This window comes from Podospora bellae-mahoneyi, chromosome 6 (assembly GCF_035222275.1).
Source record: "Podospora bellae-mahoneyi strain CBS 112042 chromosome 6, whole genome shotgun sequence".
In the NCBI taxonomy this organism is placed as follows: Eukaryota; Fungi; Ascomycota; class Sordariomycetes; order Sordariales; family Podosporaceae; genus Podospora; species Podospora bellae-mahoneyi.
Window position 1 is genome coordinate 3,657,873 of NC_085885.1, and position 15,417 is coordinate 3,673,289.

The following is a 15,417-nucleotide window of genomic DNA, read 5'->3' on the forward strand; positions in this document are numbered from 1 at the left end:
AACATTTGAAGCTACACAGAGACCTGTAGGTAGCATTTCCATGTTTGTTTGTTCAAGGCATCTGAGATCATGAGTGACTGATATGAAACTCTACAACTCCATATCATGGACAGCGTCATGCTGTTTTAATCGGGACCATCGCTCAAGAAAAATACAAGACACTGAAGTCCTGGAAGAGAGGTCGCCCAGGATGTCATGATATTCGTTTTGTACCCTGTACATACCCACTTACACAAGCCTATAGCGGTTCCGTTTCAACCCTCTTGCATTTGTCATACATCCATCCCATCGTGCCACCCAGCCCATCCATGACCCCACAACGTAGACGCCTGACCAAAATGAAACAAAAGAAGCCGCCCAAACCCAAAATATCAAAGCCACCGTGTCCAAGAAATCACCAGAGCTTTCCCCTCCACGGGATCCAGCTCACCCTCCTGCTGTCTCTGCGTGTACGCCAACCCGAAGCCGTGGTGGCGTCACCAGCCCTCGAGTTTCTCCTGCTCCAGGTCACACTTCCCCTCCAGTCCTCCGCGCAACAAGGCCGCGAGCACCGTGGCGGCATGGGGAGATCCGACTCATCTGGGACATCCTAGGTCCAGTCCCACCATTTGATCGGGTTGATTGTTGCTGTGACCTTGGCAGCAGCGGTGGTTGCGTTCCGTTGAAGAGATGGAGTGAAACTGTGGTAAGAAGGAAGACGAAACTTCTAATCTTGGGTCTGAACCTTGTGGTCTCCGGGACCTTGGGCGACAACCTGGGCGTAACTTGGGGGAGGACCACCTGAGGAGGGGCCAGCGGCAGGGGCGACGCCCTCTTCGTGGCCACTGCTGTGGTTGTTGTTGTTGTGGGCTGTGGTGCCGTAGTTTGGCTGAGGATGGGCTTTGGGTTGCTGGTTTTGGAGACGGGGTTGACCTTGGTGAGGGTGGCCTTGACGGTGGTTGTTGTCGTGGACAAAGACGTAGACGCGGCCGTGCTCGGCGTTGGAGGGGGCTTGGTAGTCGTAGTCGTAGGGGATGTCGGGGTACTTGGCGATGATGTACCAGGCGTGGATTAGGCCAGGGATCTTGAGGATGGTTAGGAGAGTGATTGATGGAGCTAGATCGGGGAGGCTACTTACAAAACCCAAGCAGAGAAGGAGGATGTTGATCAGGGAGTCGGCAGAGCAAATTCCGCGCTTTACCCAGACTAGTGAGTAAAAAGTATCGTTAGTTTTGAACTGTTGACCGTTGTGTTTTATGGCCATGGTGTTGACGCAGCGCGAAAGGCAACCATCATGACATGACATAGTGGTGGGGCAGGGTTCGCGTACCTGGGAGCGGGGGAAAGAGGATGGCCAGGATGCCGAGGAAGAGGTCGGTTGAGCACATGGCAATGGATAGGTAAATGAGGGCTTTGTTGGAGAAGTAAGTGTGTTTGTTGTAGTGTAGAATTCGGTGTTCTGGTGAGGAATCTCAGGAATGACAAGAAGTGGAGTGTTCGGGTGATGATGGTTCGAGGGCGCGGAGCTGCGTCAGTGATGCAGGAATATGGGTCCGAGAGGTCAGCTGTGTCAGGGGGGGCTTGCATAACTTGCATGACGCTTGACTGTTTTTGGTCTGGGCTTGGACATTGGAGTGGCGTGCCTGGGGAAGAAGGTTTGGGAGGGTTAGGGTTGCTGCAAAAGGCGGTCGGGAAATTGATGGCAGAATCTCCAGCGCGAGCGACGCGACCTTGATTTGGAGCATGCGATAGGTGGTACTCAAACTTCCAACAGCTCTTGGTGATCCATCACCTTGGCTTCAGACTATCCAACCCAATACCGACAAAATGGACGACTTGGAGTCCCTCGAGCTGCTTTCGCTCGTTTCCAAGATCACGTCGGAATTGCAAAACCATCTAGGCGTTAGCGAAAAAACACTGGCCGAGTTCCTCATCGCCCAGCGCCTCGAATGCGATTCTCTCGATGGTTTCAAGGCCAAGCTGGCCTCGGTCGGTGCCAGCGACTTCCCGCCGAGTTTGGTCGATAGCATAGACAGGCTAGTCAGGACTATGCATCCAAAGTTCAAAGGACAACAGAACCGAACCAACGACGACAGCAGCCAGCGCCATGATCGATCCGCTGAAGAGACTACCAAGGTCTTCAAAGGGCTCGCGATTCCCGACAAGGAGGTAGAAGTGGAAGCTATCGATGACACATTCGCCATGCTCGAGAGCCTTGCGCCAAAACCATCGAATGGCAATAAAGAAAGACCGCTGAGGAAACGAAGCAGAACACCAGATGACCGCCGCGAGGACTCGAGACGAAAACGCAAGGACAGGTACAGGTCACGGTCCAGATCCCGATCGAGGTCTCCACAACGAGGACGGCAGAGAAATGACCGCTACCGAGACGACGACGATGCGTATCGACGGCCACCTCCCCTCGATCTCGACGATACTCCACAGCTCAACAAGGTGTACGACGGTCATGTCACAGGTGTAAAGGACTTTGGCGCTTTTGTCAACATTCATGGTGTGAAGGGGAAGGTTGACGGCTTGGTGCACATCTCGGCGTTTGGTCAGCGAGTCAACCACCCAGAAGATGTCGTGACGCGAGGGCAAAATGTCAAGGTCAAAGTTGTCAAGATCGAGGGCAACAGGGTAGGCTTGTCAATGAAGGATATCGACCAGGAGACAGGCGTGGATATGGCGCCCCAAATAAGGATGGGATCGGGTGCCAATATGATGGCCCTGGGTGGTGGACCAACAGGAGGAAACGACCCGACAGGTTCGTTCATGGCGACTGCTATTGCCCGGCAACAAAAGAAGAGAATGACCTCGCCTGAAAGATGGGAGATTCGACAAATGATTGCTGCTGGAATCGCAAAGGCCTCAGACTACCCGGATTTGGAGGAAGAGTACAAGTCAACCCTTGACGGTACAGGGCAGATGGAGTTGGAAGAGGACGTCGACATCGAGATACGCGACGAAGAACCCCCATTTCTGGCCGGACAGACCAAACAGTCTCTCGAGTTATCACCCATCCGCGTTGTCAAGGCCCCAGATGGCTCCATGAATCGTGCCGCTATGGCCGGCACCAACCTTGCCAAGGAAAGAAAGGAGATGAAGCAGCAGGAAGCCGAAGAACAGCAGCAAAAGACAAAGGTCGATTTGTCCCAATGGCAGGATCCAATGGCTAATCCCGAGAACCGACAATTTGCTAGCGACTTGCGACGGCGTGCCCAGGCAACCCAAGCAGAGTCTGATTCTGTGCCCGAATGGAAGAGGGCCGTGGTGCCCAAGGATCAGCCCACGGGCAAAAGGTCCGACATGACCATCAAGGAGCAGCGAGAGTCTTTGCCTGTCTTCGGTTTCAGGGAACAACTGATCAACGCTGTCAGAGAGAACCAAGTTCTGATTGTCGTTGGTGAGACTGGCTCCGGAAAAACCACTCAGCTTACCCAATACCTCGCCGAGGCCGGCTTTACCAGCAATGGCATTATTGGCTGCACGCAGCCTCGTCGTGTAGCTGCCGTTTCGGTTGCTAAGCGTGTCTCTGAGGAGGTTGGCTGTCGACTGGGTGAGGAGGTCGGGTACACAATCAGATTCGAGGATGTAACCAGCCCGGCGACGAAGATCAAGTACATGACGGACGGCATGTAAGTTGATGCCCATTTGTTTAGCACCCAAATAGCTGCTGACATGCTCTAGGTTGGAACGTGAGATTTTGATCGACCCTGAACTGCGGAGATACTCAGTCATCATGTTGGACGAAGCACACGAGCGTACTATTGCTACTGACGTTCTGTTTGCTTTGTTGAAGAAGACCATGAAGAGCCGGAAGGACCTCAAGGTCATCGTCACCAGTGCTACGTTGGATGCCGATAAATTCAGCGAATACTTCAATGCCTGTCCCATCTTTACCATTCCAGGACGAACCTTCCCTGTCGAGATTCTTTACTCTCGTGAACCGTAAGTCAGGATCTCCCACGTGCAATGTGAGTTGGGTGCTAACGATCTTTAGGGAATCTGATTATCTCGATGCTGCGCTGACGACCGTCATGCAAATCCACTTGAGTGAACCCATGGGTGATATTCTTCTTTTCTTGACAGGTCAAGAAGAGATCGACACGTCCTGTGAGATTTTGTTTGAACGCATGAAAGCACTAGGACCGTCAGTGCCGGAACTCATCATTCTCCCTGTTTACTCTGCCCTTCCCAGCGAAATGCAGAGCAGGATTTTCGACCCTGCACCGCCTGGCAGCCGAAAGGTCGTCATTGCTACCAATATTGCCGAAACGTCGATTACGATTGATCATATTTACTATGTCATCGATCCTGGTTTCGTCAAACAAAACGCCTATGATCCCAAACTCGGCATGGACTCGCTCATCGTCACCCCTATCTCCCAAGCGCAGGCAAATCAGCGGGCAGGTCGCGCCGGCCGCACAGGACCCGGCAAGTGCTTCCGGCTGTACACCGAAGCAGCCTACCAGTCCGAGATGCTTCCGACGACTATTCCCGAAATCCAAAGACAAAACTTGTCCAACACTATCCTCATGCTCAAGGCCATGGGCATCAACGACCTTATCCGCTTTGACTTTATGGATGTATGTTGTTGCAACCCCACAGCTTGACTTATTGGGTTACTAACCGTGCTTTAGCCTCCACCCGTCAACACTATGCTTACAGCCTTGGAGGAGCTTTATGCCCTAGGAGCACTGGACGACGAAGGTCTGCTGACTCGCCTCGGGCGAAAAATGGCCGACTTCCCCATGGAGCCTTCTCTTTCCAAGGTCTTGATCTCCTCAGTCGATAAGGGTTGCTCAGATGAAGTTGTGAGCATTGTTGCCATGCTCAACCTCAGCACCATCTTTTACCGGCCAAAAGACAAGCAAAACCAAGCGGACCAGAAGAAGGCCAAGTTCCACGACCCACACGGCGACCATCTGACACTGTTGAACGTGTACAATTCGTGGAAGAATCACGGTTTCTCTCCAACCTGGTGTCACGAGAACTTCATTCAGGCCCGTTCGATGCGCCGTGCCAAGGATGTGCGGGATCAGATCGTCAAGATCATGAATCGGCATCGTCACCCCATCGTCAGCTGTGGACGCGAGACAGACAGGGTCCGCCAAGCTCTCTGCAGCGGTTTCTTCCGCAACACAGCCCGCAAGGACCCCCAGGAGGGATACAAGACATTGACAGAAGGCACACCCGTGTACCTGCACCCGAGCTCAGCGCTGTTCGGGAAGCAGGCGGAATGGGTGATTTACCACACGTTAGTGCTCACCACCAGGGAGTACATGCACTTCACCACGGCGATTGAGCCCAAGTGGCTTATTGACGCGGCGCCTACCTTCTTCAAGTTGGCACCAACAGACAAGCTGTCGAAGAGGAAGGCGGCAGAAAGGATACAGCCGCTCCATAACCGGTATGGCGGGGAGGATGATTGGCGTCTCAGCGCTCAGAAGAGAGGAGGCAGGGGTGGTGGTGGTGGTGGAACATGGGGTTAGATGGTATTGGTTGTTATTTGCATCATCAGTCTGGAGTTGGACAAGACAGCTTATGCATTCTATTCGAGCGTTTGACTAGTTGGTAACCAAAAGATACCCGTTAAACTTCTTCATTTTAAGGGGGTTCCAACAACCGCCATGTAAAAAGTATTGCTTCAGGAGCACGCCTGAAACATATATGGCCGCCTTGCTGGAGGCCAAGCGCGCCCTTTCCCAGGCGCCAACCGACAGTCGCGACAGCTTCAAAGTGTACATGTAGTGTGATATACTGTGTGGGATGCACTAAACGAGACCAAATCACCAATCTGTGCCGAGTTGCCATTCCTACCTTGATGATTCTCTTGAGCGTTCTTTCCCTGAGCCACCGAGGCCAAATACCAGTCAGTCCTCTCATATATCTCACGACTTACCTCACTTTCCTCAACACAACAACTCACCCATCAACTGCACACCATCAATAGATTTGCACTGGATGCAAATTACCTTAGGCATCATTCAAGTCAATAAATTTTATCTTGTCATCCATTTCTATTCCCTCGTTTGGATAACGTAACGATTCAGCATGACCCTCACCCAGCAGCAAGCTATCCATTTGGTTCAGAGCATTGCCGACGACCATGGCCATCTCGATGAGAAAACACTCGCTACAATGAACGCGGGCACCCGCTTGAAGGTTGAGAGAGCTTTGCTGGCAAAAGACCAACTTATTGGTCAGAGTGTTATTACGCAAGTATCTTCCCATGGTACATTCTTGGAAGACAGTGGCTAACCTTCTCAACGTTACAGCCTGGCCAGAGAACTGTACTCCAAGGATGTTCGTTTCATCTTTGAACTGCTTCAGAACGCTGACGATAATCACTTCAACCATGTGAAATCCAGCGGGCAAGAACCGTATGTCGCTTTCCTTATTTATCACGACAAAATCGTCATCGACTGTAACGAAGATGGCTTCACCGAAGAAAACCTACGGGCCATCTGTAGTGTCGGTAAGAGCTCGAAGCATGGCGCTCAAGGATACATTGGTGAGAAGGGAATAGGATTCAAGTCCGTCTTCAAAGTTGCTTGGAAAGTTCATGTTCAGTCGGGACCCTTTTCCTTTTGTTTTATCCACAGACCAGGTGACTCTGGTATGGGCATGATTTCACCGGAGTGGCATCAATCCGAGGACTCGACGAGGCCTCCTACCGGCATCACCAGAATGACCTTCACCCTGCACAACAACCTTGATCAGAAGCTACAGGCAGCCCAACGTCAAAGCATCGTGAACGAGTTCAAAGACCTCCAGCCAGCCATGCTGCTGTTCCTAAAGAAGTTGAGACGCATAGAAGTACATTTCTTCGATGTCGAGGGAACAAAGGAGAGTCATTCTGCAATGTCTCTGTCTGCGCCAGTCGATATACCGAATCGAGCCGTCATCACAACCACAAAGACAACTCACAATTCTGAGCCCAAGACGTTCAGTCATCACTACCATGTCACAAAGCTGTGGGCAACGGGCCTTGCCAGGAACGAGAACCGCAAATATTCACCAGCAGAGGAGTCCTCGAAAGCTTACTCTCGGACAAAGGTCGTCCTTGCGTTCCCTTTGACTGACCAGTCCGTACCCATCATCGAGCCTCAGGATATTTTTGCTTTTCTACCGATCCGCAAGATTGGGTTCAATGTCAGTTCCCCCACAGCTGAGCAGGCTCCCAAGTCGATAAGATCTGACCCCGATTTCTACCTACAGTTTCTGATCCATACTGATTTTGTCACAACGGCAAATCGGGAAGACATTGTCACGAGCTCACAACGTAACAAAGGTTTACGTCGGCATCTAGCTCAGGCCTTCGTTACCGCAGCCGAGCAGATGTGCGAGCATCCTCAGCTTCAGTTCCAGTGGATGCGATACCTACCTCATCTATCGAGTAACCGTTGGGATTCATTTTGGTCTAAATTCTCTGGAATATTGCAGGAAGAGATCACGAAGGTGGATGTGATCATACCTTTTGCGTCGATGACCCCTCGGCCCCTGACTGCTCTTAAACAGTGGCCCTCTAAGATCTCGTGGCTTGACCACCTTGATCGCCCCGTCTTCGAGGACTTGCCTAAAAAGAAGGCGGCATACGTTTCACTTGAGTATCAGGATTCTGACCTGTTTATTCTCAGGGACTACGGGATGAAATATCTGTCATGGGGCGATCTCATTTCAAGAGCCAAGGCTGACCTTAGGAGTCGCTCTTCAAAGATGAAGAGTCCTCAGACGGACGCTAAGTGGCATTCGTTGGCTGCCAACCTTTTGAAAAGGGGGTTGAGAAATCGCAAGTATGAGGAGGAAATCAAGGCACTGAATCTTCTGCCACTCTCTGATGGAAGTTGGACAAGCGTTACCAAAGGAGGAAGTGTTTACTTCCCCACGACAACAGAGGGTTTCTCAATACCGGCGGAGCTGGGTCTCAAGTTCATCAAAGCCGATGCCGCAGTTCAACCTGAAAGGAATGCACTGTTTAAGGCTCTTGGTGTTATCTCTGCGTCATCCGACCTCATTCGATCTTTGGTCATTGGGTTCCAAGCTAAGCACAGGTCCTCCTCTTTTGAGACCTCTGTGGACATGCTCCGGTTTCTATATTTGACACACCCTCCGGATGCATCTTTGGGCGTTTACGATGTGATCTGGGTGATATCTTCCAGTTACTTGGATCTTAATCCGACGGAAAACGACGTTTACTTCGAAGACGAGTCAGATCCCTACGGCCCTGCAGCCCTTGGGCTCGAGGTCAACTTTCTTCACCCACATTACCTACAAGAACCCCCGCAAACACCCGAAGACGCCACTCGCACTGGTAAAGACGCGGACAAAGGCTGGAGGAATTGGTTGGAACAACACATTGGTATCCGAACACGGCTGAGATTAGCAACAAAAGACGTCCCAAATGGGAAACCAGCCTTGTCAGAGGAGATTTTACATGTTGCAGAGCACCAGCCAACCAAATTCATCGGGTTACTTCACCATCTTTGGGAATACGAAGGGGAAAGTCTAGCGTCCAACGAAACCCTTTGTCGGCACCTGGGTAGCTTGGAGGTTCTCTGTGAAGGGGGTAGTCGAGAGCCTCTCAAAAACACTATTTTGCCCACCCCAAAGTTGAGGAAATTGTCTCAGCGATATTTGGAGCCAACTTATGGCTCCAGATTCTTGCAACTCGAGATTAGCCTGCCCAACACGATAGGCAGCTGGAGCTTCTTGGCCAAATTCAATATCATTATGGACGATGATCTGCTTTTCTACCTGATCATACTGATGAGTATAGCGTCGAAAGCAGCCTCTCTATTGATGAAGCCTTCTCGGATCCTGCGGCTATATGCGGCGATTCAAGCCAAGTGTCTGGCCAGCAATAATATTTCCAAGGCGCTTAAAAAAGTGAGGTAAGATTATCATCGTTGACCAGCCCGCAACAACGAACCTGCTGACAAGCCTTTAGGCGCGTTTTCGCACATTCTCCTCTCACGTACATTCCTTCTACTCCCGGAGAATTTGGCACCTCTGCGCAATGGGTGGTAGCGACGCGGAGCTGTCTGCTTGATGCGCCAGCCGACATGAGGCATAGGCTACCACTTGACGCATTGTATAGCCAGGCCTTTTCGGATCATGCCAGCAAGTCTTTGTCCACAGTTTTGACATTTTTCCGTGAAACTGTCAAAGTTTCATCCTGCGATCATATGGCTTTTGTCCTTGAGTTGCAACACTTGAAGGTTAACAACTGTATGGATATGCCACTCATTCAAAGCCACTACAAGAGGCTCCGAAAGTGTATTTCATCGAAACAAGACGATATAGAGGAGGTCAGAAAGTGGGTTGCGGACAAAGCGCTGGTATTCTACCAGCCATGCAATGACGGCGAGCCCACGTGGTACAGCCCAGCTGACTGTGTCTGGTCGACCGAGGCGGGACTCCGCGGTAAGGCCAATCTGCGTGAGCAGTACCCTGACTTGAAAGAGTTCTTCGTGGACCTGCTTGGGGTTGACTTGCTCAAAATCAACATGATATACGAGTTGCTCCTGCAACTAGACACCAACAGTCCCGTAGATTATCAAGAAGCAAAGACGCAACTCCTTGTCTTCAGCAGCCTTCTCCCGATGGCACCAGAAGAATTGTTGAAGACCATGAAGCCGAAGAAGCTTGTGAAGCAAAACTGCTTGCCAGTTACTTGCCCGGATGTGGGAGAGAAGCTTGTCGGCGCCGCCACCGAGTTCACGATTATTGACCGCCAGGGGCCGATGGCAGAATTTTGGCACCACGTGAGGGTGCTGGACTTTGACATGGAGGAGGTGCATGACCTGCAGGCTTTTATCGAGTGGGCTGGTCTTACGGGGCGGTACCTTTCGAAGATGGTACGGGAGGTGCCTTGTCTTGGGGCTGGGCCAAAGGTTCCCATCGGCAACCCTTTGTTCGATATCAGAAAGAAGGCACATGAGATTTTGAGGTGAGATTTACCTTCTATATCAACCTTTGACCGAACATTCAGCATACTGACTCCATGTTGTAGGGTGGCCAAGTTCTTTCGCAGTCCACGGTATCAAGAGGGCAATGGGTGTAAGCTCTATGCACAGCTGCGTGGGGCGCAGACCTGGGAGACAGACGACATTTCCGCGCAGCTTGTCCTGGAAATGGACGGGGAAAGCTATGTTGTGCCGCTGGAAAAGAGCGATATGTACATCGCCGAAGAAGGCGAGGAAGGGGAGACCTCTCCACCATCCTGCTTGACGATCTATATCCCACATGACGAGACTGATCAGGATGTGTGCATCCAGCACAAATTGCCTTACAAGTTGATGGAGTGGATTATGACGGATCCCGGGACGGGAAAGACGAAGCCGGTGGATGGGAGAGCGGTCAGGGTGGTTACGGCAGTTTTGAATGCCAAGTTTGCGTCGTTGCCGCGAATTCTGGAGCGTGAAGGAGTTCATGATGTTGATGTTCCTGCTTTGGTAGAAAAACTTGATGAAGACGAGGATGAGAGTTTCCCAGAGGCTGAGGAGAATGTTGGTGTCCTCGAAGACGACGTTGAGGAAAGCATTGGAGATGATGAGGAAGGCGATGTATACGAGGGAGATGACGTCTTTGATGACGTCGAGGGGCTGTCTAATATTGGCCCGGAAGAGGCTGCCCACGGGTTTGAGGGAGACGACGTCTTTGATAATGTCGAATACTCTGATCATGACGAGATTGCTCAGGACGATTCTGCTGCACACGAAAACGGATTTGTCGATGAGGACGAGTACGCTGATGCGGATCAGATCTTGGATGAAGTTGAGCGTGAACTTGATGGTTTGAGCATTGAACCACGCACCCCCCCCAGATCGGTCGCGGTATTGTCATCCTCACCATCAACACCTGCGGGTCGTGGCATAATCTACACACCACTTGGAACGGAACCCGAAACACCTCTCAGAGTCCCTGCCAATCCCCGAAACGCGCGCTGGTCTCCGAGCGGGAATTTTGCGACTCCTCGGACAGGATACTTTCAGCCATCCCCAAACTGGAGGTCAGGACCCCGGGAACGAAACTCTACTCCAAGCTCAAGCACGCAGCAGTATCGGGAACTCTTGAGCAACATGGTATCAGCTGGCCAGCAGTTGCGATTCCCAGACTTCGGCAACCTCGACATATCACCTTTGAGAGGCCAACTCCCCCATACCAAAGATACTGCAAACCCTCTCTGGATGTTCTCGACTTGGCAACAGGGTGCCGCCGGTGAGCTATTTGTAAGTTGACTACCTGATCTCTAACTATATATCGAACTGCGCTGACATTTACTCTCTTGTGCGGCTAGATTCTTGAACTTCTCAAGACGCTGGAGCCCAAACTGCCAGATTTCTGCGCAGAGGTCAACTGGACGAGCAAGCTCCGAGACCATGTCACTGTTCATCCAACCTATGCCAACCTAGGCACTTGGTCAGGGTTTAATGAGATATCCGACCTTGAATATTTCGACTACACTGGCGCTTTCACGACTCTCCTGACCGAAAAGGGGTACCTTCCTCGATCGTCCAACACCGGCGAGCAAGCCGGGAACCCGATGCAGCCGAAGAAGTACTACATTGAAGTGAAGTGCACATCTCAGGGCTGTGACGAGCCATTTTACATGAGCTCTGGCCAGTATAACAAGGTACATTTTCTTTTTCCTCGGTGTCAACATTATCATTCGGAGGTTCGTGAGAGACAGAGATGTCACACAAACAACTGACATTTTGTTTCCGAAATTAGATGCAGGCAATCTGCGAACAGAGAGACGCTGTGTACATTATCTTTCGAGTGTTTAACCTCTACACTGACAGGATCGATGTCAGGCTGTTTGTGAACCCTGTTGCGCTTGAGAGGCAGGGGTTGTTGAGGTTCTCGCCGGAGAGGTATAGTGTTAGGGCGACGCCATAGGATAGGCGGCGACTGTCTCGAGCTGCTCACAAGGAAACACTTGTCGGATCAGCAAGCGGAATTCGGTTGCCGTTCAACCTTCTGGCTATCTTTATTGCCAATATACAGGAGCCTTCAGTGCTGCAGAGTGGTTTGAACTGGAGATAGTATATATAATACACCGGCATGATCAAGCACAAACAAACTCACCAAAAAGGAGCAAACAATCTGTGAAGAGAGTAGGTAGTATACCTACTGTAGAAGGTAGGCTGAAAAAAAAACTAACGGCGCAATTGCGCGATCCGGGATTCGAACCCGGGTCCCTCGCTTGTCCATATGAGATGGGAAGCGAGGATTCTAACCACTAAACTAACCGCGCCGTATTTGTTGATTTGAGATATCTTCTGGGACCAAATCTCCACCACATATCCGGCAGCACCTGATGGTCTGGTGGAGTGGCCACATTTAGGGGTTTAGGGGGTCGCTTTGCAATATAATACAACCACTCATTAGCTGACTGAAAGATTTCTGAGTAAGGTGGCTGGTTACACCTTTATGGTCTGGATAATATTATCCCACGACACCGCGTTACAATGCCGAGTCTCTGTTGTTGGGTCTATCGACGATAATCTTCGTCGATGATCACTCACGTTTCATCAGCCACATACCCAGTCGAGCTTGTATAAACAGAAGTACCTGGGGTGCACTAAGTCTTGGGACATGTTTACAAAGGGATGTGCTCAAGATGGTTGAGATATCTGCTTCGATATGTTCCAACAAAAGAAAAGAGACGTCAAAGTCCCATGTCAAGTGAAAGATAAATAAATACAAGTACAACTCTGAGTCTTATCCTTCATTTTCCTCCCTAACCCTGTAATTAAGTCCATCCAAGACCCAACGACCACCGGTTTGAATTATCAACTCCACTCAACCAACCTCCACTGCCCGATATTCGCATAACAGTGACGGGATATTAGACGCACCATCTCTCTGAAGTCCTCCTATACCCAGCCGCGTAAAAACCGCGTTGGGGATCGCAGTGCCAAGCTCAAGCCTCCACCAAGGTCAGTGAAGCGATACAGGCACCGCGCAGGATTGTGTCCTCGATGGCATTACACTCAACCTGGCGTCGGACCGGGGCTGACCTTCTAGCCTTTTTGCCCGACAAAAGACACAAAAAGTCGGTTAATTCACAATCGTCGTCCTGCTCCTGGCGCTTGATGTTGACACCCCCCACGGATGTGGTTACGACGGAGGAGTTGGGGTCGATGTTGAGATCTTCGCACTCCCCGCTGAACACACAGCCCACGGGGTCAGTGAGGCACAGAGCAATGCATGGATCGACGGCCTGGGTGGTCACCTGGCGTTCGGATTTCAAATGGCTGGGTGTTGCCGCTCTGGGGGAGGCAGGAGCAGCAATGGCTGTGCCAAAGAGGGCGATGGTGGATACAAAAGCGAACTGATAATGGTTAGGTAGCTGGTTCCTTGAAAGTGGTTGAAGGGGGTATTACCTTCATGTTGACGGTCTTCGTGTCAGTGTCTTTGGGGTGTAACGGGTGGTTTTGATGTGCTATGTGCCAAACGGAGGTGTTGCTGGAGATGAACTCAAATGATGGGGAGAAAGCTGGTGAGTGGTGTGTCTGGTTGGGCTGCTGCGAGGAGGGGAGAACAAGCTGCTTTTATCCCTCATCTTTGAGAATCAAGCCAGCGAGGTAGGTAGACACAGTGTTGCCGTAAGATCTTCAGTCTTCCAGCGTCGTGACCACGGACTACGGACTACGGTGATTGCCAGAGTCAGTCCGGAGTAACTTTCTTTTGCAGAACTGCAAGTTTGTGCTGTGATGTCTCAGTCAGCTGAAGATGATCATCACAATCACAACCCGAACACTGGAGCTTGTTTCTACTTCGCCGAGAGGGCCTGACCGCGGACCCATCTGACGCGACGGAAATTGCAAGAGCTGAGAAGTTTTCGCGTCAGTTTCGGGATGAACTTATACTCTGCTCTGGCGCTTCGATCAATCATCACACAGCGTTCGCCATGATCGACAGGAAAAAGGAAGGTTTGTTCCTGTGCTCCCCCGGCTACCTATGTCTGCAACAAGAAAGTGCTGACCAAAACTTTTAGCCTGGCATCCTTACCACCGCTTCTCTATCGACGACGGGCCTGGACATCAGCGGCGCCACCATCGCCTCCGACACTCACTACCGCGACGGGAGGTCGTCTTGTCCAACCTCACTCGAATCAGAGAGACGTGTTTCTCTTTCGGCGTCCAAGAACAATATTGGTGGTATCTTTGGCAGGTTGGATATTAATTTGCGGCGAAGAAAATGGAGGGAAATGGGAATTGCATTTAGGAAGGTTGAGGGGATAGAGATGACACGGGCGGGGGGACATCGTCTGAACGACAAACGTGTATCTACGTCTCTGCTTAAATGATAATTGGACAGGGAAAACTTTCGATTGGTACAGGAATGCATCATGCACCACGCACAGTGTTTGAATGAGGTCTTGCGAATAGCTTCGCCGCTCACCAAAGAGGGGCTTGCCATTTCCGACCAATCATGTGTGTGCATTTGGCACATAAGCAAGCATAAGAGGCAACCAACCATTCCTAGTCACACATAAAGAGACAACATTTGAGCTCTCTCTTCTTCTCTGCATACAGAAATCGTTCTCCAAACAAGACAATGCCCTCATCAAGCCCCGCAATCAACTTCCCCCCGCTCCAAACCCACACTTACCAACACCCACACTTACCAACACCCACACACCCACACCCTGATCTTCCTCCACGGGCGCGGTGACAAAGTCCCTTCCTTTCTCACCGCCCTCTCGGCATGGGAGTCCTCCACCGCCCTGACGCTCCGAACCGCCTTCCCCACCTTCCGCCTGGTCTTCCCTCAAGCACCCCTCCGCCCCGTCGCAGCAGCCGCCGCAAAGGGCGAAAGACTTGAATGGAACCAGTGGTTTGACGTCTGGAACACCAACGACTTTTCCGACAATGAAGAGCTCCAAGCTGAGGGGCTGAGAGAATCGGTCAGTGGCATCAGGGCAATGATCGACGAAGAAGCCGATATGCTTGGAGGTCGATACGACAGGATTTTGATAGCGGGGATCAGTAGGGGGGGTGCGACGTTGATTCACACATTGTTCAACCTTGAGAAGCCGATCGGTGCCTTCTTGGGATTTTGCTGCCGATGCCCGTTTTCTGGGTCGAAGAAGACGCTGGAGCAGATGAGAGCTGTGCTGGGACTGCCGGGGACGCCACAGGGGAATGAAGTGCTGAGGAAGACGCCGATTTTGTTGGAGCATTGTATCGACGATCCGCTTGTTAGGATTGAGAGTGGGAGGAACTTGAGGGAGGTGCTGCTGAATTTTGGGGCAGAGAGATTGGAGTGGAAGGAGTATGGGGCTGGAGGACACTGGTTCAAGGCGCCGGATGGGATGGATGATGTTATTTCGTTTGTGCAAAACGTCTTGGAGGTGGTAGACAGCGGAAGCGGCAAAGATGTTGATATGGACATTTAGTAGATTAGAAAACTTGAGTTAGA

General features: G+C 51.3%; 5 protein-coding genes and 1 non-coding gene across 6 annotated transcripts; 4 read left to right on the forward strand and 2 right to left on the reverse strand.

Annotated features, from left to right (window-relative positions):
• Positions 1-194: 194 nt before the first annotated feature.
• QC761_609910 (uncharacterized protein) lies at positions 195-1,617 on the reverse strand. The gene is made up of 3 exons (XM_062881403.1): positions 1,310-1,617; positions 1,118-1,185; positions 195-1,063 (listed from the first exon to the last, which is right to left on the reverse strand). The coding sequence occupies exons 1-3, from the start codon at positions 1,573-1,575 to the stop codon at positions 576-578; spliced, it is 822 nt and encodes a 273-aa protein (XP_062730138.1). The 5' UTR covers positions 1,576-1,617; the 3' UTR covers positions 195-575.
• Positions 1,618-1,650: 33 nt separating this feature from the next.
• On the forward strand, positions 1,651-5,594 carry PRP22 (DEAH-box ATP-dependent RNA helicase prp22). Its single transcript, XM_062881404.1, has 4 exons — positions 1,651-3,617; positions 3,670-3,930; positions 3,983-4,568; positions 4,623-5,594. The coding sequence occupies exons 1-4, from the start codon at positions 1,807-1,809 to the stop codon at positions 5,472-5,474; spliced, it is 3,510 nt and encodes a 1,169-aa protein (XP_062730139.1). The 5' UTR covers positions 1,651-1,806; the 3' UTR covers positions 5,475-5,594.
• A 142-nt stretch (positions 5,595-5,736) lies between these two features.
• On the forward strand, positions 5,737-12,112 carry QC761_609930 (uncharacterized protein). Its single transcript, XM_062881405.1, has 7 exons — positions 5,737-6,200; positions 6,261-7,137; positions 7,204-8,876; positions 8,933-9,934; positions 10,019-11,216; positions 11,285-11,620; positions 11,719-12,112. Exons 1-7 carry the CDS (start codon positions 6,037-6,039, stop codon positions 11,884-11,886), a joined length of 5,418 nt encoding a protein of 1,805 aa, XP_062730140.1. The 5' UTR covers positions 5,737-6,036; the 3' UTR covers positions 11,887-12,112.
• A 47-nt stretch (positions 12,113-12,159) lies between these two features.
• On the forward strand, positions 12,160-12,244 carry QC761_0099390. The gene has a single exon. It is a non-coding gene; the product is annotated as a tRNA-Gly (tRNA).
• Positions 12,245-12,563: 319 nt separating this feature from the next.
• Positions 12,564-13,951, reverse strand: QC761_609940 (uncharacterized protein). Its single transcript, XM_062881406.1, has 2 exons — positions 13,377-13,951; positions 12,564-13,324 (listed from the first exon to the last, which is right to left on the reverse strand). The coding sequence occupies exons 1-2, from the start codon at positions 13,380-13,382 to the stop codon at positions 12,914-12,916; spliced, it is 417 nt and encodes a 138-aa protein (XP_062730141.1). The 5' UTR covers positions 13,383-13,951; the 3' UTR covers positions 12,564-12,913.
• Positions 13,952-14,553: 602 nt separating this feature from the next.
• QC761_609950 (uncharacterized protein) lies at positions 14,554-15,394 on the forward strand (the record flags this gene model as incomplete). The annotated part of the gene is given in 2 exon segments (XM_062881407.1): positions 14,554-14,619; positions 14,636-15,394. 2 exon segments carry the CDS (start codon positions 14,554-14,556, stop codon positions 15,392-15,394), a joined length of 825 nt encoding a protein of 274 aa, XP_062730142.1.
• Positions 15,395-15,417: the final 23 nt, after the last annotated feature.

Coding starts and splice junctions, on each gene's coding strand:
- PRP22 (XM_062881404.1), top strand. CDS start 1,807: ATGGACGACTTGGAGTCCCTCGAGCTGCTTTCGCTCGTTTCCAAGATC. Junction 3,618..3,669: donor AAGTACATGACGGACGGCAT/GTAAGTTGATGC, acceptor GACATGCTCTAG/GTTGGAACGTGAGATTTTGA. Junction 3,931..3,982: donor ATTCTTTACTCTCGTGAACC/GTAAGTCAGGAT, acceptor AACGATCTTTAG/GGAATCTGATTATCTCGATG.
- QC761_609930 (XM_062881405.1), top strand. CDS start 6,037: ATGACCCTCACCCAGCAGCAAGCTATCCATTTGGTTCAGAGCATTGCC. Junction 8,877..8,932: donor AAGGCGCTTAAAAAAGTGAG/GTAAGATTATCA, acceptor ACAAGCCTTTAG/GCGCGTTTTCGCACATTCTC. Junction 11,621..11,718: donor GCTCTGGCCAGTATAACAAG/GTACATTTTCTT, acceptor TTCCGAAATTAG/ATGCAGGCAATCTGCGAACA.
- QC761_609910 (XM_062881403.1), bottom strand. CDS start 1,575: ATGCAAGTTATGCAAGCCCCCCCTGACACAGCTGACCTCTCGGACCCA. Junction 1,186..1,309: donor CCTCTTTCCCCCGCTCCCAG/GTACGCGAACCC, acceptor TTTACTCACTAG/TCTGGGTAAAGCGCGGAATT. Junction 1,064..1,117: donor TCCTTCTCTGCTTGGGTTTT/GTAAGTAGCCTC, acceptor ACCATCCTCAAG/ATCCCTGGCCTAATCCACGC.